Source organism: Peromyscus maniculatus, chromosome 10 (genome assembly GCF_049852395.1).
Source record: "Peromyscus maniculatus bairdii isolate BWxNUB_F1_BW_parent chromosome 10, HU_Pman_BW_mat_3.1, whole genome shotgun sequence".
NCBI classification, from domain to species: Eukaryota; Metazoa; Chordata; class Mammalia; order Rodentia; family Cricetidae; genus Peromyscus; species Peromyscus maniculatus.
This window is the reverse complement of record NC_134861.1, coordinates 97,583,575-97,610,745: the sequence shown is the minus strand read 5'-3', so window position 1 is coordinate 97,610,745 and position 27,171 is coordinate 97,583,575. Positions and strand designations below refer to the sequence as shown.

Here is a 27,171-nt window from a genome sequence, read left to right as displayed (position 1 = left end):
TGCATCTTTTACTCCAGAATTGAGACCATTTTTAGTTAGGTTATTGTTAAAATGTTTGTACTGAATGAAATCCTATAATTTAGTGAGCTTCTCTTCATCTGGTTTTCTGTTTTGTCTTCAATTGCTATGTGTTCCTTTCTTTCTCTCTCATCTTAGAAGTTTGCTGACTCACTGGCAGTTTGCTTTCTACTGATGTGATAAAACATCATAACTAAAGGCTACTCGGGGAGGAAAAAGTTTATTTGGCTTAAACTTCCACATTACAGTCACCACTGCAAGAAGCCAGGTGGCAACTTAGACAGGAACTGAATCAGAGACCATGGAGGAACACGGCTTACTAGTTACTCTGCACAGATTGCTCAGCCTGCTTTCTTAAACATCCCAGGACCCCAAAGTAGTCTAGACTCTCCCACATCAATCATCAATCAAGAAAATGCCCCTCAGACTTGCCAATCTGATGAAGGCAATTCCTCAGCTGAGGATTCTTCTTCCCAGAAGTATCTACCATGTGTCAAGTTGACAAAAAGCTAACCAGTACATTTACTGAGTCAGCACTGCTGATTCCTGAGAACTACAGGAGTTATTTTCTCCTGAGCTCTTGGGATTGTATCTTTCTGTCTTCTTCCTTTGTGATTTTATTTTCCTGTGAGTATCTTCCTCGCCACAACCTCAGTGGTCAGCATTGCTTTAGTTATGTTCATACTGAAGGTCTTATAAAGGACAAATTTGCTGTAGTCACATTGGTTGTCAGTTCTTTTCTTTAAATGCTCAAAATACATAAGTCCACGTTCTGAACTCCTTACACCTGGAGTCAACTCTGTGATATGGAGCAATCTGAACCTTGAACCATCATATCTTTAACTGACACTGTACCTTGAACCAACTGAATATTTATTGGCCACCCTGTTCCAAAATATCTCTCTCTGCTACACATGTATCAACTATGCTTTTCCTTCCACAACTCTGCTTTAAACCTTGCACCTTTTTTGGTGATACCATTTGTTGTTGTGTTCAATGCATTCTGTGATCTGAGAGGCAATATTGGTCATTAGGATTGGAAGGAACCAGTTTACACTTGCCAAAAGCCACACACCTCAGAAAAAGCAAAAGTGCCTGAGAAATGAAAGACAAAAAAGTTGAAGCAGCTTGTGAATGCATTGTTCTTCAATAATTCTGACATGTGGATGACATGAGTTTATCCATGCATGTGTTTCACATGGCATCCCCATGACAATTGTAGTAGGGAAATTGGCTCAAACCAGTTGCCAAGGCATACATGTAATGTACTCACTCCTTAATGAGCCAACCTGGAGTCTGCCAGAGGGCCTAGCAACAGTCGCTGTCAGATTTCCTGATCATGCCCAGCCAATAAGGGATGACCAGACAGAATGAGTGCTGGGAGGAGGGTATATAAGGCCTTCCCTTTAGTGAATAAAGGAGTTCATTATTTGCCTTTAACTGACCTGGTGTCTGTGCCATTGACAACACACCTTCTCACCCCCTCCCCCAGGGAGGTTTATAATTCATCAACAGAAGGTGATTGATTCAATGATTTATCCCAGTACTGCTCTGCCATGCAGGAGGAGACAGTGTCAGGTGGAATACCCGAGCTGGATTTAGGCTCATGAGAGTGATGGGTTCCTCCTGACAGCCTGTTGTCACCAGGGCAGCCTCTTTGACCTTGGAGTTGCTGCCCTGGCCTCACACAGGCTGCACATGCACTGACCTGTCCTCTTAGGCCCAGGCCAGTGATTCTCTATGTGCTGGTTGTCTTCCGCATGTTCCCCCTCATAGGAGATCCTGTTCAGGTCCTTCAGACCCTGTTGTCAAGTCCTGCAGACTTCTTATGCTCTCATGTACCTCTCTGTCTTTCCACCTTCGAGCTTCTTTTTTCCTATGATAATTCTCATTCAGAATGGATTTCATTTCAATATCAGTCATGTATTTCTCCTGTTCTCCTTCTTAATCTATCAGTGTTTAAGTGGTTGCTAGATGTATTTATTCAAATCCTAATTATGATGGTTTTAAAAATAGATTTTGTGTCTTGTGATAAGAAATCTGAAATTCCTTTCTTTCTCTCTTTGAATGTAGCAATCAATTGTCATATTATTAATGATTGCTAATTGAAGTCTGGATTACTTGTGAACCTCTTTCTATGTTCTTACTTTAGGGATATATAATCATGTTTATTGACATGTCTAGAAATTTGCATTTGAAATTTGGGATAATATTTTTTTGAACAGGAGAAGCTTAACATTCTTCCAGTAATGTCTGAGTAGAGCACACTGATGTGCCAGATGCTTGGACCCATAGTTTGGTTTGTCTGAATTCCCAAAGCCTCGGCCCTCTGGATCTCAAGGCACAGGGTTTAGAGCATACCATTGTTTTGAGGATCAAGGTTTGCCTAGTGACAGATTGCTAATAGTTTTCCCAGCAATAACAGGGCTTTTGGCAGATGTGTTTTGCAGGTTTTGTTTTCCTGACTTTCCTGGAGTTGCCCTGTACTTTTGAGGTTTTAGGTGCTCATGGCAGGAGGGAAGGCAGGAGGGGGCTGGGTTGGCTCCAGTGCTGCTGTCCCTCAGCCCTGGCTGGTGTCATCAGAGCTCTTCACACAGCTGCCTCCCACCCTGTCTGCTTTAAGGTGGCTCCTAGAGGAGCCTTGCCTGAGCGGCTGGTCCCTCACAGGCTCACCACCAAGATGTCAGCTCTTAGAAAGGAAAAGTAGTTGTGTTGAAGATGGTATTTTAAACGGTTTGACAAGCTCCATTCACTAAAGGTCTTACTTTAAAGCAGGCATTAATAACTTGTGAAAAGAGACATTTAAAGTTCATTTGTATTCTTTTTCCTTGACAGTTTTAAGCTGCTTAGCTACTGATATGGTGTCCCTAATCATTGTCATCTTAAAATCTAAGTCTTGCTAGAATTTCGGCATTCCCATTCCAGCAATGATGATGTCATTGTCAGTAGTTCATCTTCTTCGTGTCTGAAGATGCCTAATGACCAGAGGTACAGTCTGAAGCTGGAAATATCAGAAATTTCTCCTGATCACTCTGCATATCCAACTTATTACCATGTTATATTCCATAATCACACACACACACATAAACATACACACAAACACATGCACACACAGGACATGTATTAATGGTGGTCATGTTGTTTGCATCTGAACTTATATTGTATCACAATATGCTCTTGAAGTAAGACAAATCTGCCCCCTCATCTGTCCCCTTCTTATATTATGAATTATGAATAACATTTATACTCTACTCATTAAGGCTCATTTGTTTCTTAGAAATTTGGTGTCTAAGGGAGTCTTATGTACTCAGATATGTCTGCTTCTCATTGGGTCCTTAGGTAATCATAGCCATATGGACTGTTCATCAGGAAGGAATCTGCCTATGACTGCACAATTTAGAACAATACTGAAGTGTGCTATTCCATGTAATAATGATGTGTGTGTAGACCATCAACTCACTATTGCTGTTCCTTCTACAGGACAGAAGAACCTCTGGAGATGTCTTCCAATAATGACCCTGCTACAATCCTGATGATAGAAAGAAATCCCAGTGACCTTCCTGGAATGGACTCCAGTGACCCGAGCACATTGACTGGAGAGGCTGTGTTGAGTTTTCATAACATCAGCTATCAAGAGACAGTGCAGAGTGGCTTTCCATTTCGAAAAAAAACAGAGGTGAAAAAAAGACTATCTAATGTCAGGTATGTGCATGAACTAAAGGAACCATAACACTGAACAACCTTTTCAACAAGTTGTCTATTATCAATAAGCTGTGTGTGTGTTTGTGTGTGTTCAGTATATATATATATATATATATATATATATATATATATATATATATATATATGTATATATATGTGTGTGTATGTATATATATATCTGTTTAGTGTGTGTTTAAGTATATGTGTGTAAATGTATATATATATATATGTTTATATGTGTGCATAAGTGTGTATATGTGTTGACATGTGTGTATAAATGTATGTGTTTATATCTGTTTACATGTGTATATAAGTGTTTGTGTGTGTATGTGTTCACATGTGCAGATGTAAGGATGCTATGGCACACCCGTGGCACAAGGCCATCACAGGACAACCTTGAGCACTGGTCTTCACCTTCTACCATGTTGCAGACAGAGTCTCTCACTGTTCGCTGCTGGGTGCACCAGGCTCGCAGCCTGCAAGAGTCCTGGGGTTCTCCTGTCTCTGTCTCCATCTCTCCATAGAGCATAGAGTTACAGGTGCCCACTACAGCACCCAAGGTCATATGAATTTTGGATGTTTAACTTAGGTCCTCCCCCTCACACAGCAAGTGATTCACCCATTGAACCATCCCTCAGCCTCACCTTGTCATACATACAGATAGATTCATGATCACAGTGAAATTAATGAGATGGAGACTAAAAGAACAGCTTAATGGATTAATGACACCAAAAGTTGGTTCTTTGAAAACACAAACAAGCTTGACACTCCCTTAGACATATTACACACCAAAAACACCATGAGAAATGATTTTAATTTTAATTTTAATGATGATTTTAATCATTTAATTAATGATTTTAATTCAGTAAAATTAGGGATAAAAACATAACACCAAAGATACACTATTAAAATCAACATATGATGAGGGAATATTGAAAATTTAATACTTAGAAATTTAAATATATAAGGGAGTTGTATATGTGTCTGTACACACATGCACTCTCATAGCTGAACTGAGGGTTTCTAACAGGCTGTCTGGGTCAGTTACAAGTGATGAGATGGAAGCAATGAGGAAGTCCCAATAGCAGGTTGGTCCAGAAGGTCTAGGTCCTCATGTATTTGTTCAAAATTCATTAAGAGCTAAGAAGAGCTAAAATGAACATTCCACACATTGTTCCATAACATGGAGAAGGCATGCTTCCAACCAAATTCTGAGGACAGAGCACACACACCAAGGTTTCCCCCCTCAGTCTGTATAGACTCTTCCTCCCAACCCCAACCATGGTCTCTGTTCTTGGGCACTGGTCATTTCTGTTCCTCCACCAGAACTTCCATCATTTTCTTACTAAGGGGAATGGGCAGGGCAAAAGATTGACACACTGTCTGGATTGAAATAAAAAAATGAGAACGTAGCTAAGTTTTCTATAAGAATATGCCTTTTTTCAATCTGGATATTCACTACTGTGAATCAATCAGTTTTCTGACATACCTTGTGTTTGTGCTGTACATATACATCAATGATGAATGTCCTCTACTTGAGGGATGTCTCCCAATTCTAAACTGAGAGTATTCTAATTGCTTTATCAGGAAAGGAAACCATTTTGTGGGTTTATATTTAGCTTTTCTATTTTGATTAAGGTGGTGATTTGTTTTGTTTTGAATGTTAAACTTGGCAATGCTCTCCTGTCCTCTGGAGAGATTCTTTATAGTCTTTGGATTTCTATTTAAGATGCATTGATTTTTTGTTTGATCCCATTTTAATAGTAATGACACTGCTACTGATATCCCATGAATCATTGGATTGTTGTGATGAGGTTTACGAGGCAGCAAGCAGGGCAATATGAAGACACTGATCATCAAATATGAACAAGAAGCTGTTTTGTAATTGACACATAAAGCCCTTATGTGTAATGAGACTTCAAGCACCTGCTGCTTGCTTCAAGGAACACTGAACTTAGATGCACCATGTTTTAAAAGGAGAAGTCATTTAAATAATAAAGAAAAAGGATTTTGTGATATGAGGCATTTTCCTTGTGAGTCCCCACTAGCATTCAACATCTCTCATAAACAATAAACCTCTGTTAATATTAAAATTTCCTGTGAGTTTGTACTTATTATGTGTGTACAATTCCATCCAACTTCAATAGACTATTCAGTGTAGACACTAAGGCAATATAACTTTCTTTAAATAGACAAATCACCCAGTATGATTTTGTGCTTACAGTGGGATCATGAGACCTGGTCTCAATGCCATCATGGGAACTGATGAGAGCAGATCTTGGTGAGTGTAATGGAAAGCACATCTGAGCCCTTTGTATCCAGTTACTGTGCTGTAAAATCACTTCCACAGGAGTTATTGATATACTGTGTGAGTGTATCCGTGACTATATATTTGTGAGTATATCTGTTAGTATATATGTGTGATATATCTGTGAGTATATATGTGTGAGTGTAAGTATTGTGTGAGTATATATGTGTGAGTGTAAGTATTGTGTGAGTATATCTGTATCTATGTGTGAGTCTGTAAGTATTGTGTGAGTATATATATGTGAGTCTGTATTGTGTGAGTATATATGTGTGAGTCTATAAGTACTGTGTGAGTATGTATGTGTGTCTGGTCCCATGTGCTGTGGATAATGTGCAGGAGGGTGCATTCAATTTTCTGCCAAGAACAGAAAGTCTTACTAGGTCCACTTTACTGATAGGAAATGATAGAGTGATTGGCATATGGTGTTGGGTCATATTATTATCTAATGTGGGGAAATTTAATATTAAAATTAGAAAGATGGAACAAAGTTTTCTGGGAACAAGAAATCATCACTAGGCCTAATTCTCAAAATCCAGCAGCTCATTATGACTTTGAGTCCCAAGGTCAGATTGCAGGGAGGGGCGGTCCTGTGGATCACGTCTTACATTCATAATTCTGGGCTGTGTTAGAGCACACAATGAGCTGAAAGCAGTGTGTGTGTGTGTGTGTGTGTGTGTGTGTGTGTGTGTGTGTGTGATTTCAGTTACACTTATGATATGCAGAATTTTTATTTTTTGAGTAGCTAAAAGGTGATGGCTTTTACTGAAGGGAGGAAGTAAACTACACAACATATATTATCTGTTGTAGGTTATTGGATGTCTTAGCTGCAAGGAAAGATCCACGTGGATTATCAGGAGATATTTTGATAAATGGGAAACCTCGACCTGCTAATTTCAAATGTACTTCTGGTTATGTACCACAAGTAAGTTGGTGGGTTTGTAATTTTAGATTTCCCCTGCCTCTTTATGGGTAGACACTCAGCTTATAGATTTGTGTGTTTCCAGTTAAGTATATGATACATTTATAGTCCCAGCTTTTCCTAATGACTCATTAGCCCGAGGCTGGCATTATTAAATAGGAGGAAGGGGGAGGGATTGGAGTATAGCATCTACAGCACAGTATTTGTAATTGCAGCTGTGATTTAATTCTACAAAGACTACTGTTGTCTGACTTTGCTGTTCCTTCATCTTTCTCCACTGCTTAGAAGTTGTTTTCTGCAAATAATTGCAGGTAGCAGTCACCTAAATCTCTTGGAAGGCAAATGGGAGGGGGGGGCGTGAAATGACTGCTTCAGGCTCTGGACTTGAGATTAGTAACACTGAAAGCTTTTTTTTTCAGTAGAGTATTCCATTGTGTGTGGTTTATATGAGGATTAGGTTACATTTGTTAGAATGATTGTCTTAGTGATAACTGTATTTAATTGAAATACTATTTATCCTTAAGAAAGACGTGGTGATGGACACAGTGACTGTGAGAGACAATATAGAGTTCTCAGCAGCTCTTCGACTCCCAATGACTGTAACAAGAGATGAAAGAAGAAGGAGAATTGATGAGGTCCTTGAACTTCTGCATCTGGATGAAGTGGCAAATGTCAAGGTAATGTGAAGAAAAATCTTGAAAAATTCAGAATCCTCCCCAACCCCCAAAAACACTCATGTTGATAAAATGACCCTCCATTATCAGTTTCCTCTAATGTGAGTGGTCCAGGTGGCTGCTCTCTGTATTAATGAGTAAGTGACTGGTTACATGATGTAAAGTGGAGACTGAGCCGGGAAGCCTTCTTAGCAATGGTTAAAACTGGGAATGGAGTGTGATCCAGAAGGGAAAAGTGTTCCTCACATGGCCATTTCCAAGTTTCCTCACATGAGCCTCCTCTTCAGACTTAAACTCCTGACTCCTGGAGAATCTGACAAGGGCTTTCTTCTGTTTATTGTCTCTTCCCCGAGGACTTGTCCCTTTGTTGTTTCAGAATGTTTTCTGGACTGACATATGACGTGGGATTGAGGACTCTGGCTCTGAGTTTCACTCTGCATTTATTCCCTCCAGGGTTGTACTTGGTCTCTTTAGCATTTACTTCTGACTTGTTCAGTTCTCATTTTCTGTAGCCTTTCTGTGTTTTTATCTCATCCTGTCTATGGTGGCTGGTGTCAACTGTGACCTTGACACTGTAGCTAGAGTTTTCCTACCTGGCCCACAGTCAGGACAAATCTCTGTCACTCACCAGTCTCGCAGCTGCTCAGACCCAACCAAGTAAACATACAGCGACTTGTATTGCTTACAAACTGTATGGCCATGGCAGGGTCCTTGTTATCAAATTCTTCTATCTTACATTAACCCATTTCTATTAGTCTATACTTTGCCACGTGGCTCATGGCTTATCAGTACCTTACATCTCCCTTGTTATGGCGGCAGCTGGCAGTGACTCCCTCTCTGCCTTCCTGTTCTCTCAATTCTCCTCTCTGTTAGTTCCACCTATACTTCCTGCCTGGCTAATGGCCAATCAGTGTTTTATTTATTAACCAATCAGAGCAACACATTTGACATAAAGAACATCGTACAGCATGGCACAGTCTTTAGCCACGTCGAATCATCTAGAAGAGAGTCTCAATGAGGAACTGTAGTCAGTTGGCTTGTGGACATTTCTATAGGTGACTGTCCTGATTGAGTTAAGCGATGTGGAAAGACCCAGCCCACCTACGCAGCACCATTCTTTGGGTTTGGGTCCTGGGTGTCATGAGAATGGGGAAAGTGAGTTGAACACTGACAGGCTTGCACACATGCATCCTCTCTGTGCTCTTGACTGGATGTAACCGGCTGCATCAGCTTCCTGCCTGGACTTCCCTGCAATGGTTGATTGTGCTTTCAAATTTTATGCTGAAATAAACCTTTTACTCCTTGTTTACTATTTTAAGATCATTTTATCTTAGTAACTGGATGGAAATCTAGGATAGGCTTTTTCCCCTGCTCCCTCCTTCCTTATCCTCTGTCAATATTTATTCCCAGCTTCTGTGCTAGGTTTTAATGATACAAACTTGAGCAAGAGCAACAAAGAGTGGACCCTTTTTCCTATGACGATTTGTGCAGGATCAGGAGGGGTAATAGATAAGTGGTGAACTTCACAGCTAACTATGTCATAGCTAACTAGTTTCTACTAACATATTTTAAAAGACTATTATGTAATACTTCATTCCTAAATACTTAACTATTCTTAATCTTTAAAAATTAGTGATATCTGCTGATTTAACAATTCCATTCTTAACTATCAAAATGAATAAAATCTTGATATCCTCAGCCTGTCAGATCTATAATCATTTGCAATCCCCAAATGTTTATGATTACATTGTCTATAGAACCTGCAGGCATTTAATTTATTATATGCCAAGAGTTTTCAACATTAGGCTTGTTTCCCTCTTCTTGTGTCCTCCAAACCATCCTGTCTCTCACAATAATATTGATTCATTGAGAAGATTACATATAGATGTCTTCAGAGCAGACATTTGGTGGTATGGATGAAAATAGGCTCCCTAGAATATGAATCTCATGGATTAACTCCTATGGTGGCTTGTGGTGGTATTGTGTTCCCCAAAATATTGTACATACTAATAAACTTATCTGGGGTCAGAGAACAGGACAGCCACAATATTAAATGTAGAGGATAGGCAGTGGTAGCACATGCCTTTAATCCTAGCATTCCAGAGGCAGAAATCCCTCTGGATCTCTGTGTGTTCAAGGATACAGCCAAGCATGGTGACTCACACCTTTAATCCCAGAAAGCGAGCCTTTAATCCCAGGGAGTGAGTCAGAAAGCAGAAAGATATATAAGGCGTGAGGACCAGAAACTAGAAGCATTTCGCTGGTCAAGCTTTCAGGCTTTCGAGCAGCAGTTCAGCTAAGATTCATTCTGAATGAGGACTCAGAGGCATCCAGTCTGAGGAAACAGGATCAGCTGAGGAACTGGCAAGGTGAGGTAGCTGTGGCTTGTTCTGCTTCTCTGATCTTCCAGCATTCACCGCAATAACTGGCCACAGGTTTGATTTTAGTAATAAGACTCTCTAAGATTCCTGCTACAGTGGCTCCTCCTTGGAGGCAATGAGGAACAGGAAGGTACTGACTGTTGATTATAGATGTAACCAACCGTCTTATTAAATAAGAAACACAGAAACAATGTAAAAGAGAAAGCCGAGAGGTCAGAGCTCAGAGCTAAAATCTCACCCTTCCTCCTGCTGTCCCAGCTTCGCGAAAAGAGACCTACTTCCTGTCGGTTCGTTTTTTTATAGTATGTTGTTCTGCCTTCTCATTGGTTGTAAACCCAAACACATGACTGCCTCGTCACTGTCTGAATGTACAGCCCCCTAGGTCTTAAAGGCATATGTCTCCAATGCTGACTGTATCCCTGAACACACAGAGATCTTATGGGATTAAAGGCGTGTGCCACCACCGCCACACTCTTGCTATGGCTCTAATAGCTCTGACCCCCAGACAACTTTATTTATTAACATACAATCAAAATAATATTTCAGTACAATTAGATTACCACCACATTTCCCCTTTTCTATTTTAATAAAAAGAAAAAAAAGCAAAAGGTTATAACTAACAAAAGAAAAACTATATACAAAAGTACAATAACTATATACAATATATACAAGTAATAAATACCTAAACAGGTATTTGACAAATCAGAGAAAATAATTCCATTATCTATCCTATTTTGGTAATTCCAAGATGTATCTAATGTACTTTCTATCCTAATTAATGTTCAACTATAACTAACTAATCTTCAACCATAACTAACTAATCTTCAACTCCCTCAGAGACCCAAGAAGGGAATAATATTAGCTAACAAAAATAAAAACAGGAAGTGCATGCAAGCAACTTCCAAAAAATTTTGTGAGTTGACAGAAACAGCCAGCTGCCTGGGTAGTCACCTGAGGTTTCTCCGCAGTGTTGGGGCATCATCTTCAGCCATCGGCCCTCTGCCTGTTAAGCTGCCTTTGAAGAAAAGGGCACCGTACCTTTTCCGGATGCGAAGGCCACTTCAGGGATGGGGCCATATTGTCCTGGCCTCAGAAGATGCCTTTTGATAAAGCCATAACCACACTTGTTTTGGCAAGAATCAGTAGTCCCTTGTTTCGTGATCTGTCTGTCCATTTTGTCCTGTTGATTCGAGGATACTTTGTTGTCCAGTGGCTAACTTTTGCCAGAATGAAGGTTGACTCCATATGCAGTTTCTTCAATGCCCATATTTTCTCTAAAGTAGATTGGTACTGCCAGGAGCCGACATGTCTCAAAAAAGAAAAATTTTCTAAGTTATTAAAACATTTTAAATGCCATATTCTGTAGATCTCTGAAGGGTTTGAAGATGACCTGTCTAAAACATCTCTGCTCAATTTTTAAAACATATCTAATATGACTACAAGTTCTATGATAATGTCTAACTACTAGCTTTCATTTCTTTATATCCTCATAGTTGATAATAATAACATCCAAGGATCAGAAATTTGCATTACATTGTTAAATGGATGGAATAAATACAATTAGAAATATACATATAGCATTTTCTAACAATATCAGTTTCAAATTTGTGTACAATATAAAACAATTCAATCCAATGTAAAGTATTTAAAACTAGTAATTGTCTTTTTCTTTTCTTTCTTTCTCTTTTTTTTTAAACAAGAACCTTAAATCTATTCTCTTGCTTAGCCTTTTTCCTAACCCTTGACAATAACTTGTAACCAACCCCCCTAAATACTGAAAATTATCCCAGACCCAAAACCCATTAAAAAGACCAAAAAACCACCCGCCCCACACCACCTCTTTGGGAATGTGGGCGTCGTATTCTTAAAATTGCTTCCTGCTGGGTATGGGTGAAGTTTTCTTTATCCTGAAAGAAAAATTTTAGGTTAATTGTCAAATTCTAGGAAAGGTAACTATATCCTTCATTATCCAGTCTGTGTATAATGCCAAAGTTCAAGGTTTATCTCAAGTCCTTATTCAAGTAGTCTTTGAGACTGGATCATCTCAGCTAGTCATCTCAAATTTGCTCTGAGCACCTTGTAGTTCAAAGCTGATCTATGGATGATGTTTGTCAGCTTAATGATATTATTATTGTCCACGTGGAATTGTTGTTGTTGTGCGGCCCCATCTTCTTTCTGGAGACTTCAGTTGATGTTAGGCCTGGCCATGATTTCCTGCAGAAAACTGATAAGAGACTCGAACACAAAAACATATATATGCAGCTAGCCTTTTTTCTAGAATTAGTTAGTACTCTATGTGACCATTCATATCTTAACAAAGTTTAAAATGTATATATATATTAATCTTGTAAATTTTGATATAAAATTTATACTTTGAGAAAAGTTTAAAGAATCAGAATAGAATCAAAGAGTTGAGATTAGTAATAGAATAGTCCCTTAATTAATTTTGCTTTTGTCCTGTACCATAGCAGAAGATGGCTCTTATTCTGGCATGATACAGGGAGTTTGCATTTACCTTTTAACAACATGCTTGATTTTAAAGAAGGAGAGAGCCATTCTCCAACTCCAAAGTCAGCTTTAAATTTTAATTGAACTGGGACTGTTAGAAGACCAATAGTGTTAAATCTTTAGAGAAAAGCAGAAACAAACATTTAGGAAGACATAAAATTTTTTAGATAATATATACCCATACACCGTTTCACTCTGTTTCTTGGGATAGATGATTTGTCCCTTTTCTTCAGTTGTCTCATTTGTCCAGTGTTCTTCAGATTCCTTAACCTTCATTCTCCTAAAAGACAAAAACAAAAACCTTTCCCCAAGACTAATTTTGGGGATGTTTCCTTTTGATAAGTTATTATCTGATTAAATGAAAAGGCATGTGTTATTGATACAAGTTAGTTTAAATTGGATGTTCATGCTGGTTGATGAACTATCACCTCCTCAATTAAGAGGTCTCTCTTGTTCAAATCGAACCTTTATCAATTTTGATGGTACCCACAGCTTATCTTCTCCTGTAGAAACAAAAGCAAAACCTCGTCCCCAATGTAATACAAACCCTGGTTTCCATTCTGAGGTCAGCACATCCTTAAAGTATATAGGCTGATTTAATTCTGTAGTTTTTTCTATTATCCGATGTCTCTCTGCAGCTGTTGTTCCTTTCTCATTGGCATTCAGAAAATTCAAATTTAATAGAGCATTATGCAGTCTATTTCTGGGGGTTTTTGTTACCCATTTCTGTTTATTTAGCATATCCTTTAGAGTTCTGTTTGATCTTTCTATAACTGCTTGACCTGTAGGATTATGTGGTATGCCTGTAATATGCTTTATATTGTAATAAGCAAAAAACTGTTTCATTTTAACAGAGACATATGATGGAGCATTGTCAGTTTTGATTTGTGCAGGTATACCCATGATGGCCATAACTTCTAGCAAATGAGTGATTACAGAATCGCTTTTTCAGAACTCAAAGCAGTTGCCCATTGAAATCCTGAATAAGTATCGATAGTGTGGTGTACATATTTCAATTTTCCAAATTCTGCAAAGTGAAACACGTCCATCTGCCAGATTTCATTTCTCTGAGTACCCTTTGGGTTACATCCTGCTGGTAATGGCGTTTGATTGTAGAAGGAACAAGTAGGACATTTCTTTACTATTTCTTTGGCTTGTTGCCAGGTTATGGAAAAATCCTTTTTTAAACCTTTACTATTGACGTGATGTTTTTTATGAAATTCTGAGGCCTCCAGCACATTTCCTATCAATAATTTATCAATCTCATCATTGCCTTGTGCTAGAGGGCCTGGCAGACCAGTATGGGATCGAATGTGAGTTATATATAAAGGATGATTCCTTTTCCTGATTGTATCTTGTAATTGAATAAATAGTGAAGTTAATTCTGAAGCATCAGGGATAAATTCTGCAGTATCAATATGTAACACCACTCTTTCAGCATACTGAGAGTCAGTTACTATGTTGAGAGGTTCTGAAAAAACCATTAATACCAACAGAATAGCATACAATTCTGATTTTTGAACTGAATTATATGGACTTTGAACCACTTTACTTAAATTTTCTGACTTGTAACCTGCCTTTCCTTCTTTGTTGGCATCTGTATAAAATGTACGAACTCCAGATATGGGTTTTTGCCGTACAATTTGAGGCAAGATCCAATCAGCTCTCTTTATAAGATCAATTCTATTGCTTTTGGGATATTTGCTGTTAACTGTTAATTTCTCCCAAAAAATTACTGCAAGCTCTTTGCCAAGGTTCGCTTTCTGTTCATAATTTTTCAATGTCCTCCTTAGTTAATGGTACGACAATTTCTGCTGGGTCTATGCCTGCTAATTGACGAAGTCTCAGTTTTCCTTTGTAAATCAAGTCAGAGATTTTTTCCACATAAGTTTTTAATTTTTTATTTGGTTTATTTGGTAAAAATATCCATTCCAATATAATATCTTCCCTCTGCATTAATATTCCAGTAGGAGAACGCCTAGAAGGTAAAGTAACCAAAATGCAATCCAGCTTTGGATCAATACGATCCACGTGTCCTTCATGCACTTTCTTTTCTACCAAGGCCAATTCTTTCTCAGCTTCAGGTGATAATTCTCTTGGACTATTTAAGTCCTTGTCACCTTTTAAGGTTCTGAACAAATTAGTCAGTTCATCATTTTTTACCCCAACAATAGTTCGTAGATGAGAAATATCTCCAAATAATCTTTGAAAGTCATTAAGAGTCTGTAGTCTATCTCTCCGAATTTGCACCTTTTGGGGTCTAATTTTTTGTAGCTCTATTTTATATCCTAAATAATTAATAGAATCTCCTCTTTGTATCTTTTCAGGAGCAATTTGTAATCCCCAGCAAGGCAAAATTTTCTTTACTTCTTCAAATATTATTTCTAAAGTATCTGCATTTGAGTCAGCTAGTAAAATATCGTCCATATAATGATAAATTATAGATTTAGGAAATTTTTTACATATCACTTCCAATGGCTGTTGTACAAAATATTGGCACAGAGTTGGGCTATTCAACATTCCCTGAGGGAGGACCCTCCATTGAAATCTTTTAACCGGTTGAGAATTATTATAAGTAGGCACTGTAAAAGCAAATCTTTCTCTGTCTTTTTCTTGTAAGGATATTGAAAAGAAACAGTCTTTTAAATCAATAACTATGAGAGGCCATCCTTTTGGTAACAGAGTAGGCAAAGGCATCCCAGATTGTAGAGAGCCCATTGGCTGAATTACTTTGTTAATTGCTCTAAGGTCTGTTACCATTCTCCATTTACCAGATTTCTTTTTAATAACAAATACAGGAGAATTCCAAGGGCTGGTTGATTCTTCAATATGCTGAGCATTTAACTGTTCTTCTACCAGCTCTTCTAAAGCCTGGAGTTTCTCTGTTGTTAAAGGCCATTGCTGGACCCATACAGGCTTGTCTGTTAACCATTTTAAAGGTAGAGCTGTTGGTGTCTTTGGAAGATCATCAGTTATTGTACCCTGTTCTTGTATAATATGGATGGCTGGTGACCACTCATTAGAACAATATCTTCTAATATTTCTCTCAGTAACATGTGCTAGTTTATGATTTGTTTCTGAGATTGGAGGGATGTTAATCTGAGTATTCCATTGTTGCAACAAGTCTCGACCCCACAGGTTCATAGTTATGTTAGCCACATATGGTTTTAATTTTCCTCTCTGTCCTTCTGGACCTATACATTCGAGCCATCTTGCACTCTGTTTCACCTGAGATAATGTCCCAATTCCTAACAGTTGAATGTTTACCTCCTGAAGAGGCCAAGTTGGATGCCAAAATTCTGGTGCAATTATGGTAACGTCCGCACCTGTGTCTACCAGACCAGACAACAAAACACCATTTATTTTTATTGTTAATTTTGGTCTTTGTTCCTTAATAGAAGTTTGCCAAAAAATTTTCTTTATGTTTTCTCCTGAATTTTCTATTCTGTCTGTTTCATCATCCTGACCAGCATGATTTGTTCCAATAGGCATTTGGTTATTTAATCGCTCTCCAGAGCAGGCATTTCCTCTACAGCTGCAGGAAAGGTTTGAACTGGATTTGCACTGGGGGCCTGCCTGAGGCCCCTCTGGGAGTTTCCCGAAGACTGAGGCAAAGGATTACCCTGTCTGTCCTTTGTTGATCTACATTCATTGGTCCAGTGTTTTCCCTTACCACACCTTCTGCATACTCCAGAAGGAAGGGGCATTCTGTTGCCATTGTTCCTTGAAGAAACATTGTTTCTGGGAATGACCTGTCTACAGTCCCTTTTCAAATGTCCTTGCTTTCCACATCCAAAACATCTAACACTCCTCAAACCTTTTGAAATTACTTCTCCTACCCATGTATCATCATGCTCATCAGCTTCAACATTAATTGTTTCTCTAATCCAATCTTCCATAGGTGCAGATCTTGCCCTTAATGGCCTGATTATTCTTTTGCATGCTGCATTCGCATTCTCAAAGGCCAAAGATTCAATTATTGCCTTACTAGCTTCTGAATCCGAGACCATTCTCTTTACTGCTGAAGCCAGTCTTTGTAGAAAATCAGTAAAAGACTCTTTTGGGCCTTGCATCACCTTTGTAAATGACTCAGATTTTTTTCCTGGTTCCTCAACTCTGTCCCATGCATTCAAGGCTGCTGTTCGACATAAAATTAGGGTTTGGACATCATATAAACATTGTGTTTGTGCTGAAGCATATTGGCCTTCGCCCATAAGCTGATCCTGGCAAACTTGTATTCCTTTATCCCTCCATTGTTTTTCTATGTTTTTAGCCTCCTCCTTAAACCAAGTCAGAAATTGAAGTCTCTGGCTGGGTTCCAGAACACCTTGTGCAAGGTCCCGCCAGTCCTGTGGTACTATCCTATTATATGTTGACCAAGAGTTTAACATTTGCTTTACATATGAGGAATGCATGCCATAAGATACTATTGCCTCCTTAAAGCTTTTTAAATCCAACATTTCAATTGGAGCCCAAGTATTTTGTGTAGCCATTTGATCAGGCATCTGCTGTACGGTTACAGGATAAATTAAGGGTGACTGTGTGAAAACAGGCTTTCTTTCTGCAACCTTATGATCCCGACTTGAAACAACTTCACTGTTAATTTCTTCTGTCTGAATTTTTACAGGTTTAACAAGTTCTTCTAAAGCTGTTATCCTGGCACTTAAATTGACTTTCTTTTTAAATATTAAAATGTGGATTAGGTGCATAAAATGTGATAAGGTGCATAATTCCACCAATACTAATATTATATAGTTGTTCCATTGCCAGACTGCCTAAAATTTCGAACAAAAACCAATTTTCTTCCAATGTACACATAAAACCCATTTGTTTTTTAATGTGGAAAAAAATTCTCTTTTAGATAGTTTCCTTTAAAATATCTGATATATTATGACTTATCAAATCTGCGTAGAACAGTAGAAATCTGAGGGGATTTTCAAAGCAGCCACCTAGTGTCCCAGGTGTAAATCCAAAGAGAAAGAGAGAAAGAGAGAGAGAGAGAGAGAGAGAGAGAGAGAGAGAGAGAGAGAGAGAGAGAACAAGAGAGCGTAGCTGGCTAAAGTTTAAATGCAGCCACGTGTTCCCTCTTGTGCCGAGTCAAGGCTTGGGTCTGGCTTCCTTAAGCTCCGACCACATGCGTTGGCTTTACAGGCAGGGCCCTGTTTGGCAGGGCAACTCTGAGTTGTTTGTAGCACCGGCTTTAAGCAAGCAGGATTTAAGCAAGCAGCTCACCGATAGTCCAGCCTGAGGTCAAGCAGAACTAGACCCAGGCTAAGAAGCCGCTGCTCGGACTAAGAAGCCGATCGCCGCCGGCCGCCGCGTGCCGCCGCTGCTGCCGCTGCCGGCCGCCTGCCGCCCTTGTGGGAAAGCGGACCTGCCGCCAAGCCAAGCAGTTTTTAATGGATTCTTGTCATGTTGGGCGCCAGATATAGATGTAACCAACCGTCTTATTAAATAAGAAACACAGAAACAATGTAAAAGAGAAAGCCGAGAGGTCAGAGCTCAGAGCTAAAATCTCACCCTTCCTCCTGCTGTCCCAGCTTCACGAAAAGAGACCTACTTCCTGTCGGTTCGTTTTTTTTATAGTATGTTGTTCTGCCTTCTCATTGGTTGTAAACCCAAACACATGACTGCCTCGTCACTGTCTGAATGTACAGCCCCCTAGGTCTTAAAGGCATATGTCTCCAATGCTGACTGTATCCCTGAACACACAGAGATCTTATGGGATTAAAGGCGTGTGCCACCACTGCCACACTCTTGCTATGGCTCTAATAGCTCTGACCCTGAACACACAGATATCTATGGGATTAAAGGCGTGTGCCACCACCGCCACACTCTTGCTATGGCTCTAATAGCTCTGACCCCCAGACAACTTTATTTATTAACATACAATCAAAATAATATTTCAGTACAATTAGATTACCACCACAGTTGATTCTCACGATACTTCTCCACAGTCATTTATGAAATGTTTGTCTTTTTGGAAAGAATAATAGAAAAGCTGATGTTTGCCACAGTTTCTTTTTCCTGAGTGATAGAATTTTGTTTGCTTTGGCTCTGTTTATTTACATTGTTTTATGTTTACAACAAGGTACTTTTTTTTTAGTTTTTTTTAAACAATAGTTAGTCATTGCCCTAAGTTCATTACTTACATTGTAAGAGACAGCATATAAAGATATTAATTACCTTCTTGAAAGTCATGAAATGTAATAGATTACAAGAATTTTCATATAATATTTTAATGATAGCTTTCAAAAAAGTTGTGTGTGCATGCATGTCTGTGTGTGTGAGTGTGTGTGTGTGTGTGTGTGTGTGTGTGTGTGAGAGAGAGAGAGAGAGAGAGAGAGAGAGAGAGAGTGTCTACCTGAATGCCATAACACACACATGGAAGTCATAGGACACCTTTGTCATGGGTCCATTCTCTCTTCCCACCTTGATTTTAAGTCAGGCTCTGTTTATTCTGCTGATGCTCTATAAGTATACCTGATGATCCTGATGCTCCTGACCCACCTCCCATCTCACTGTAATTACATCTTGATGGAATTGTAGATGCATTCCTTCACATATAGCTTTATTTGTGAGTTTCAGGGATTGAACCCAGTATTCAGGCTTCTAAGGCAATTGCTTTTACCTGCTAAAACTTCTCTTCAGCCTTTTATAAGATTTTGATTAAGAAATGTAGAGGCAATATGTGGTTACTGTAAAAGTTTGACTGTTATATAGCCAGTACAATAGTACACTTGCTAATACCAGCCTCCTGGTGCAAATGTAACCGTCTTATTAAATAAGAAACTTGGAGCCAATTGCAGAGTTAAAAGCCCAAGAGGTCAGAGCAATAGCTTAGAGCTAAAAACCCTTTCTTACCCTTCATTGCCGCTGCTGTCCTTCCTCTCAGCAAGAGAGCTACTTCCTGTCTGTCTGTCCTTTTATTGACTTTCTGTTCTGCCTTCTCATTGGTTATAATCCCAACCACATGACCTCCTCATCACTGCCCGTCTGTACAGGCCTCCAGGTCTTCTATGGTTGGTATTGAGATTAAAGGCATGTGTCTCCATGCTGGCTGTATCCTTGAACTCACAGAGATCTGCCTAGCTCTGCCTCCCAAGAGCTGGGATTAAAGGCATGTGCCACCACCGCCCAGCTTCTGCTATGGCTTGTTATTAGCTCTGACCCCCAGGCAACTTTATTTATTAACATACAAATAAAATCACATTTCAGTACAAATAAAGTATCACCATATCCTGGGCTTCTCAGTGTTTACAACGGCATACTCACTAAAGCTGTTTCTCACTGTAGCATTTTAAAAGAACATTAGGTAGTATCTTCCTGCAGTGTATTTAAATACTTTTCATTCATTCTATAAATTCTTAACTACCAAAATGAATAATTCCTTTGTATTTTCAGCCATGTCATGACCACACTTACCCACATTCCCCAGACATCCTTTGTTGTATGTTGTCAGTAGGGCTTGATCATGGTTTTAGTTATCATGTTTTAGGAGAATTGTTCCCTATTTTTGTGTCCCCATGAATCTTGCCATTCCCTCTCACCTTACACAATGACAATGAATGGTTCAAGACTGTGCCAGTTTGATCTGTTGACTATACCATCTTTTAGATTTGTCTAAAACTATGAGTCCTGAATTCTGTAATGCTGTACTGAGTAAATATAACAATTCATGAAGTCTTAAGGAAGTTGAAAAGGCCCTAATAAGGAATGAGAAATTTTTGATAAAAAGCAGTGTGTGTCTGTTTTGTTGTGTGTCTGGTGTGTGTATCTGTATCTGTGTGTGTGTGTATATGTGTGTGTTGGGAGCGTGTTAAATGATGACGAAATTACTAGAGGTACTTCACCTTCTCAAGTTCCATCTTCCTCCTTCCTTAGAGATCTCCCTGTGATAGTCTTGGAGTGTGATAACTCATTATCCTAGAACATAAGACTTGATAAAGAACAAACAATAACTGTCATTAGCATGGGCTTCATGTCAACTCTGACCTGAGCCTCTGTCTACTCACTTGGAAAAGAAAAACCTTCTTCTTCTTCCAGGTGCCCATACTATGCTCCTCAGGATAAAGCCATAACAAAATCTTTTATTGCTGGAACAGTCTAGTTCACCAAATGACAATGACTGTTGGAGTTCTTGTTGATAATGATGGTTTTTGTTGCTCTAGCCTAGATCTACAGAGCTCGAGAAAAGGACCGGTATAGCAATGGAGCTGGTCACCGAGCATCCCATTCTGTTCTTGGATGATCCCACCACTGACTTAGACTTGAGGACTATGACTGATGTCATCTCAGTCCTGAGAAGGTAAGTTTTAAAGGAACATTAAGTTTTATTCACTTAATACATGGTCACTTGTATGTATTATTGGTGCAGGAGATTCAGAAGTAAATATCAGAATTTCTTCCTTGTTTATTAGAGGGAAATTCAATTAACAATGAACACATATCAAGAATAATGAGACAAGAGCATAGGGAAAGATGGCTGTGGTGAAGGTGGAGCATTGCTTTAAATAAATGTCCCCAAAACCCTCAAGCAAGTGACAAGTGAGCTGGGGATGAGTGAGTGAGATCTGAACAGAGGGCTGTATGGAGGGAAAATGCTTTTGTTCTGAGGCAAAGCATGCTTGATGTGTCTGCTGAGGCCTGTCTCACTGAGCTGTGGATGGTGTCTCCTTTCTCTTTATGGCTCTATGCCCTGATCTTAAATGGACACCAGTTACATTAGGACACACCAGCTGAGGACCTATAGGTGCCAGCCCTAAAGGCCTCTTTCAGGGTACAAAAAAGTTGCTACAACAAGTGAGGAAAATCTAATGATCTCAGGGTGAAGGAATGAATCAGCTCACACTGTGCTCTTTCTAGGCATGTTTCTTGTTCTCTAAAGTTTCCAGTTTATATACACATACAATAAGCAATTCTCTGGCCAAAGTAAGGTGCCAAGGCTTGAATTCTTTCAGGGTCTTAAAGGTCAATGAGAAATGCACCAGGCAGTGACTGTCAGGCTTTCTTTATGACTCAGGTGGGAGTGACTTTTAAAAGCTTGAGTGAACACTTAAAGGAAATGGGGTCAAATGAAAGGGAGAGAGGTCTTAAATCAATAGGGAAGTCTAGGAAGGGAAGAGGGAAATTCAAGTGTATTACTACATTCCTAAGTATGACTAGATAATAAACTAATCAATGAATGGATGTGAAATAAATTTAAGGAGTTAAGAATTTGTTTAAGATTATGCAGGGTTAGCTCAAGGCAGCACTTTCCTATCTACTGGCAGGGTGAGTCCAGGGCACCCTTGTTCTCTGTCTATATGAGGGTTGTCAATCAACAAATTCAGATATTCTATGTCCTTGGGCATCTGTGAATGTCTCAAGTGAGATTCTTTTGCCTGGACATTAACATTGACCAACTGTCTGCCAATAGATAATTGCAGGAGAGCAGACTTCTAAGTTTATATTGGGAAATGGAACAAAGGTTTGAATGTATGACCTACTTTCACACATTACTGGGGGAAGTTATCCAAAATACCAGTGCAGAGCAGAAATTGTGCCCAATAAATGATTAATACACTGCTAAGCTGCGGGAAGAAATCCCTAACTTGTAATAGGAGGAAAGGCGCTATGGCTTCACACAAGAAATCTGCAATAAGAAATCAGCCAATTCATTCAAAAGGCAATTATTTCACTATGCCTTGAGTGTTGGTTTAACCCTCCATCAAAAATATCCATGTTTCTACTAGGTTGATGTTCTAAATAAGAGCTGAAATCTCACTGCATACTCTTGCAGCCGGCAATAGCTCATGATAATGGCTCCTGACATACAGGTGTTCTCATTTAAACTTAATTACTTTTTAAAAGACTCTGTCTCCAATTATAACCACATTCTAAGTTTTTAGATGTGTGGAAGTCAACAAATGAGTCTTTGGAAGGACAGAATTCAGCCTTCCATATTCACAACTGGAATGAGAGGGTGTTTGGGTTGGATGTAGATTGCCTAGACCCCCTGTAAGGACAGAGGTTTCCATGGCAGGGAATGTGGGAAGGCTTCTGAGTTTAGAGCAGAGCATGCACCATGGAGAATATTGTGCAGCTGCATCATGGGGATGTAAAGATGTCAGCAGAAGGCTGATGTGTGTGGGTTCCTTAGCTAGGAAATGGTGTGTTCTGGGGTGCTTTGAAGATGGAGTAAATAGAATTATCTCTGGGATTAACCCTGGGTGTGGTGGCTGAGGGAATGGTTCCCAAGATCTAAGTCCTTCACCTAGGGAAGAACGAAATAAAAGAAATGGTATTTCCCTCTCTCAAGAAAGAAGTCTTCAGCTGAGACATTTATAGAAAAAAAAAGGATAAGGGTTAGATTTTTTGTTAATTTTAAAAATTAGTAAGAATTTCACACTGACTAAATAACCCCAAGAACCGTACTAGGACTGTCCCATTCCCATGACCTGGGATCCTGGCTGTTGAACTCTACTGCACTCTCTGTCTGTCCTTCCTTCCCCTTTGTTTTGTTCTGACATCACGGTCCATCACCCTAAACACTCCTGCCCGTCCCTCCAAGAACCACATCATCCACCATTGCACCTTCCCAGTGAGGGAGTCAACACCTGGGGCCTTGTCACCTTCCAGTCTGTAGACTCCTCAGGTGTCACACCTTCCCTGTCTGTCCCCTCTCCTGTCTGCTTCAGGACACTCTAAGATCAAGTTCTTGTCATTTTCAGTATGGAACACTTCTCTCTGTCCCTGTGTCGCATGCCATGGCTAGTCTTAGTGCATTGCATGGAGTCATCCTAAGTGTGGTTTCTCCCAGTGTTCTGGAGCAGACTCAGGCCCTGATATGCTGTGTTCTCCTCGGTCTCCAACACTCCTGGAAGTGCATCCTAGTGGTAGAGTCATCTTAATTTTTTAAATTTTATTTATTTAGTGTGTGTGTGTGTGTGTGTGTGTGTGTGTCTAGCATGCATGTAGAGGTCATAAGAAAACTCAAGGGACTTTGTTTTCTCCTTTCACCAAGTGAACTCAGGTCTTTAGAGTTGGCATCAAGTACCATATCTACTGAGCCATCTTGTTTGCCTGGCTTGAGTCTTGATCATAAGATCATGCTGGTGCTTCTTATATGAAATTGTAGCTTTTCCTCTGTGATTTATGAATAGTCTGTCTGGGAAAATAGCCAACTATTATGTCATTAGTCTGCCCCATCTCGTCTCCACCAACCAGCTGTCCTGCTGGAGTTCAAGCTGTGCCCAGCTCTTTCACTCCCTTTTTCTTTCCCTCCCTCCCTTCCTTTCTTCTTTTCTTCCTACCTTCCTTTCTTAATTCCTTCCTCCCTCCCTCTCTTTCTTTTTTTTTTCTGTTTTTCTTTTTTGTTGTTGTTGTTTTGTTTTGGTGTTTTGTTTTTTCAAGACAGCGTTTCTCTGTGTAGTCCTAGCTGTCCTAGAACTCACTCTGTAGCCCAGACTGGCCTCAAACTCACAGAGATCCACCTGCCACTGCCTCCCTAGTGCTAGGATTAAAGGCGTGTGCCACCACTGCCCAGTCTTTCTGTTTGTCCTAAAGAAACAGAGTCTCATGTAACCTAGGTGGGCCTTGAACTCCTGATCCTCCCAAGTATTGGTACATTACAGATATGCCTCCATACCCAGCTTTTAAAAGAAACATAGTCCTTTATTGGTTCTATGGGAATTCCACATCATGCTCCTAAATCCTACCCAACTCCCAGTCTGTTGCCCCATATCCACAGTTCACCCTCATAGCACCCCCTAAAGAAAAATTTAAAAAGAAAAATAAGAAAATAAAAATATTAATTAAATTTAAACAAACAAAAGAATGCAAAAGAAAGACAGTAGCAATAGAAACAACAGAACAAAAGAACAACAAACACTTCACTCCTCTGTCTCCCGCCTCCCCATCACCCCTTCATTTGTATTAGTGGCACTGGGAGCTGCAGCTCATCATGGAGTAGACCCTTCTGTCCAAACAGCTTTACTTGTGTAACCAGTTGTTGGTGAGGTTCAAGGCCTCTGGCTTCTGGTAAACCGTCAATGCAGGACCCTCACTGAAACTCCTCTGGGATATCCTGCTGCTACTATGAGTCATGGAGATCCTGCAGCTATGGATCTGCAGGATCAGTCCCTACATGTGCCACAGCAGGTCACAGATGGGGTAGATGATGGGTTGGGCAAACTCAAAGCCCTGGATGTGTGCCTGGGTGGTAGCTGAGCTGGTCAGTCCAGGACACATATGCTACCATACCCAGCTTTTATTAACATATTTTCAAAGAGTTTTAAACAGTGTTTTGGGGTTATTGGTTCTCCTAACAGAAAATATGACTTCCTGAAATGGTAGTTCAGCTTATTTTTTCCAATTTGGAATTAAACCAATGATCAAATTCCAGGTTTGCCCCTCACTAACTATGACCCCTTGGCATGCCGCTTGATCTTTTAAGCTTTATCAACAGAAAGGGGAAATTGTATTAAAATTGCCTCATGCTGATACTGTAAAAATTGAGATGAGGTTCTTGCTGAAGTGTTTATCAGGGAAAACAAGTGGTTAGTAATGTGAATCACATTATCAGAACATTGAAAACCAATTCCTGGTGAGGTAGAATATGTAAATGATTGAAGGGAATTGTGCATACAATCATAGTTGTAATGTTTGCTCTGTCATTGGTTCTCAAGCTTGAGTTAACCTGCTGATCATCTAGGCTTCCTGTTCATGACATGGATTCTTTACACTGACTCCTCCCAGATATTCTGATTCAGTGTCTAGAAGACTGTGCAGGAATCTACATAGCAACACTTGTGTGGAACCTGAACTACTGATGTCCCACATTTTAGAAGTCCTAATCTTTTAACTAAATGCTTGGAGCTTGGTTTCTCTATCGGGTGCATAATACAAGTGAGATGAAGTGTTTTTAAGGAGAATTCAAGCTGAAATATGTACAAAAAGTATAACTTCAGGAATAAAATATTTTGTCGAGAATCTCAAGGTTCTGCTGTCCAGTTGTCTTTGTCTATGTCTAGGCTATGTCTATTCTATGTCGTCTATGTGACTTATGACTTTCCCCTCTTTGAACGCAGGATGTCTATGAGGGGACGGACAATCATCTTCTCCATTAATCAGCCCCAGTACTCCATCTTCAGAACTTTTGATAGCCTCACCTTAGTGGCCTCAGGAAAAGTCATGTATCACGGCCCTGCACAAGAGGCACTGGAGTACTTCACATCGGCAGGTATGGCTGGCTTTTGCTGTGAGATCTCCTTCATTCTCAGGATCTGGGAAGAGAACAGGGCTTCTCAGGAGTACTGCTTGACCCTCATGCAGACTTACTGTGTGTGGCTTCTCCATTTTAAATACCTTTGGTTAGTTTGGTGACAGGATTCTGTTAGCTGTGCAGCACGGTCTTGTTCAGGTCTCTTTTCTTTCTGCTGTCCTGTGTCACGCCTGGGTTACAGTATTTTTCCTGAGCCTCTTGTTCTGCTTCCCAGTTGTGGTGACCCTCTTAATTAACATGCTGTCCTCAAGTCCAGTTATCTGTCACTGGAACAGCTTTGGAAAGCCCAGCATCATCCTGTTCTTGCTCGCTTAACACATGGTGGTTTTCAGTTTTCCCCTCGTGTGATCTGACTCTGAGGAGCTGTGGAGACATAACTTAACTTAGTAATAACTTTGCATGTCAGGTTGAGGCAATGCTCAAGGGATAGAGTGGCTTGACTCTGGCTTCTGTGGACTCATGTTTTTCATCTACCCGATTTGTTCAGAGTCAGATTGGATGATGACATATTTTGTAATGGTTCATGCTGTCAGTTTCATCTTAGAGAAATATGAATATAGTTATGGAAGATTCTCTTTGACTACAAGTATAGGTTTTAATATTTGCTGCACAATACTCTTTCTTTGTTTTTGATTAATCTTTGTCATTTAAAAATGTGCAAACATTTGTGAGTCTATGGAGTCCAATAAAAATTTAAACCAAATTCAAATGATTCTGTCACAGGAAGAGTTCACATATCTATGTCTATGCCCATGTCATGTCTATGTCCAGTCTAGGTCTATTCTGTATCCATGTCTAGATTTGTCTATGACCATATCTGTGCTACTCTATTCCGATGTTTAGTCTATGTGTCTCTCTAGTTGTCTTTGTCTATGTCTATTCTATGTCTATGTATTGTATATGCTTATGTGTATATGTATGTATAGCACCAATATAAACACACACATATACAATAGTCAGTGAAGCAGAGATTGCTGAAATATTATGGGTATATATATATATATATATATATATATATATATATATATACACACATATATATAATAGAAAAGGGTAAATTAGTGGGGGAGGGACAAAAAGAGGAATAATTTTGTTGTAGAATATTATTTCAAGTTATGTTACTTTTTCATTCTGGAACATTTGTTTAATGATGCAAAGATGTGTTTGATTAAAAAAATTCACCTGCAGTCAGAAGGCTGAGTGAGCACCTAGCTGACAGGAAGTGGTAGAGAGGAGCCAGATGAAAAGGGATTTATAAGGAGGGGCGAGGAGAAGCATGAAGGTTTTTTGGAGGATGAGAGCAAGGAGAGGAGGTGAGCTACTTGCTATTCAGCCTCTATGAAGGGCAGAATTCCACCTTAACCTTTGAATATTGAATTCTTTAGAGGGACAGAGGA

At 39.5% G+C, this 27,171-nt stretch overlaps 1 protein-coding gene across 1 annotated transcript in view; it reads left to right on the top strand.

The window, feature by feature from the left end:
- The first annotated feature begins 3,485 nt into the window (after nt 1–3,485).
- LOC102909282 (ATP-binding cassette sub-family G member 3-like) overlaps nt 3,486–27,171 on the top strand; it is a 55,584-nt gene continuing 31,898 nt past the window's right edge. Inside the window, exons 1-6 of the mRNA XM_076546855.1 lie at nt 3,486–3,720; nt 5,945–6,001; nt 6,836–6,950; nt 7,472–7,624; nt 20,682–20,818; nt 25,581–25,732. Of these exons, the coding sequence (XP_076402970.1) occupies nt 3,518–3,720; nt 5,945–6,001; nt 6,836–6,950; nt 7,472–7,624; nt 20,682–20,818; nt 25,581–25,732 (817 nt within the window). The 5' untranslated portion in view covers nt 3,486–3,517. The remainder of the gene's footprint in view (nt 3,721–5,944; nt 6,002–6,835; nt 6,951–7,471; nt 7,625–20,681; nt 20,819–25,580; nt 25,733–27,171) is intronic.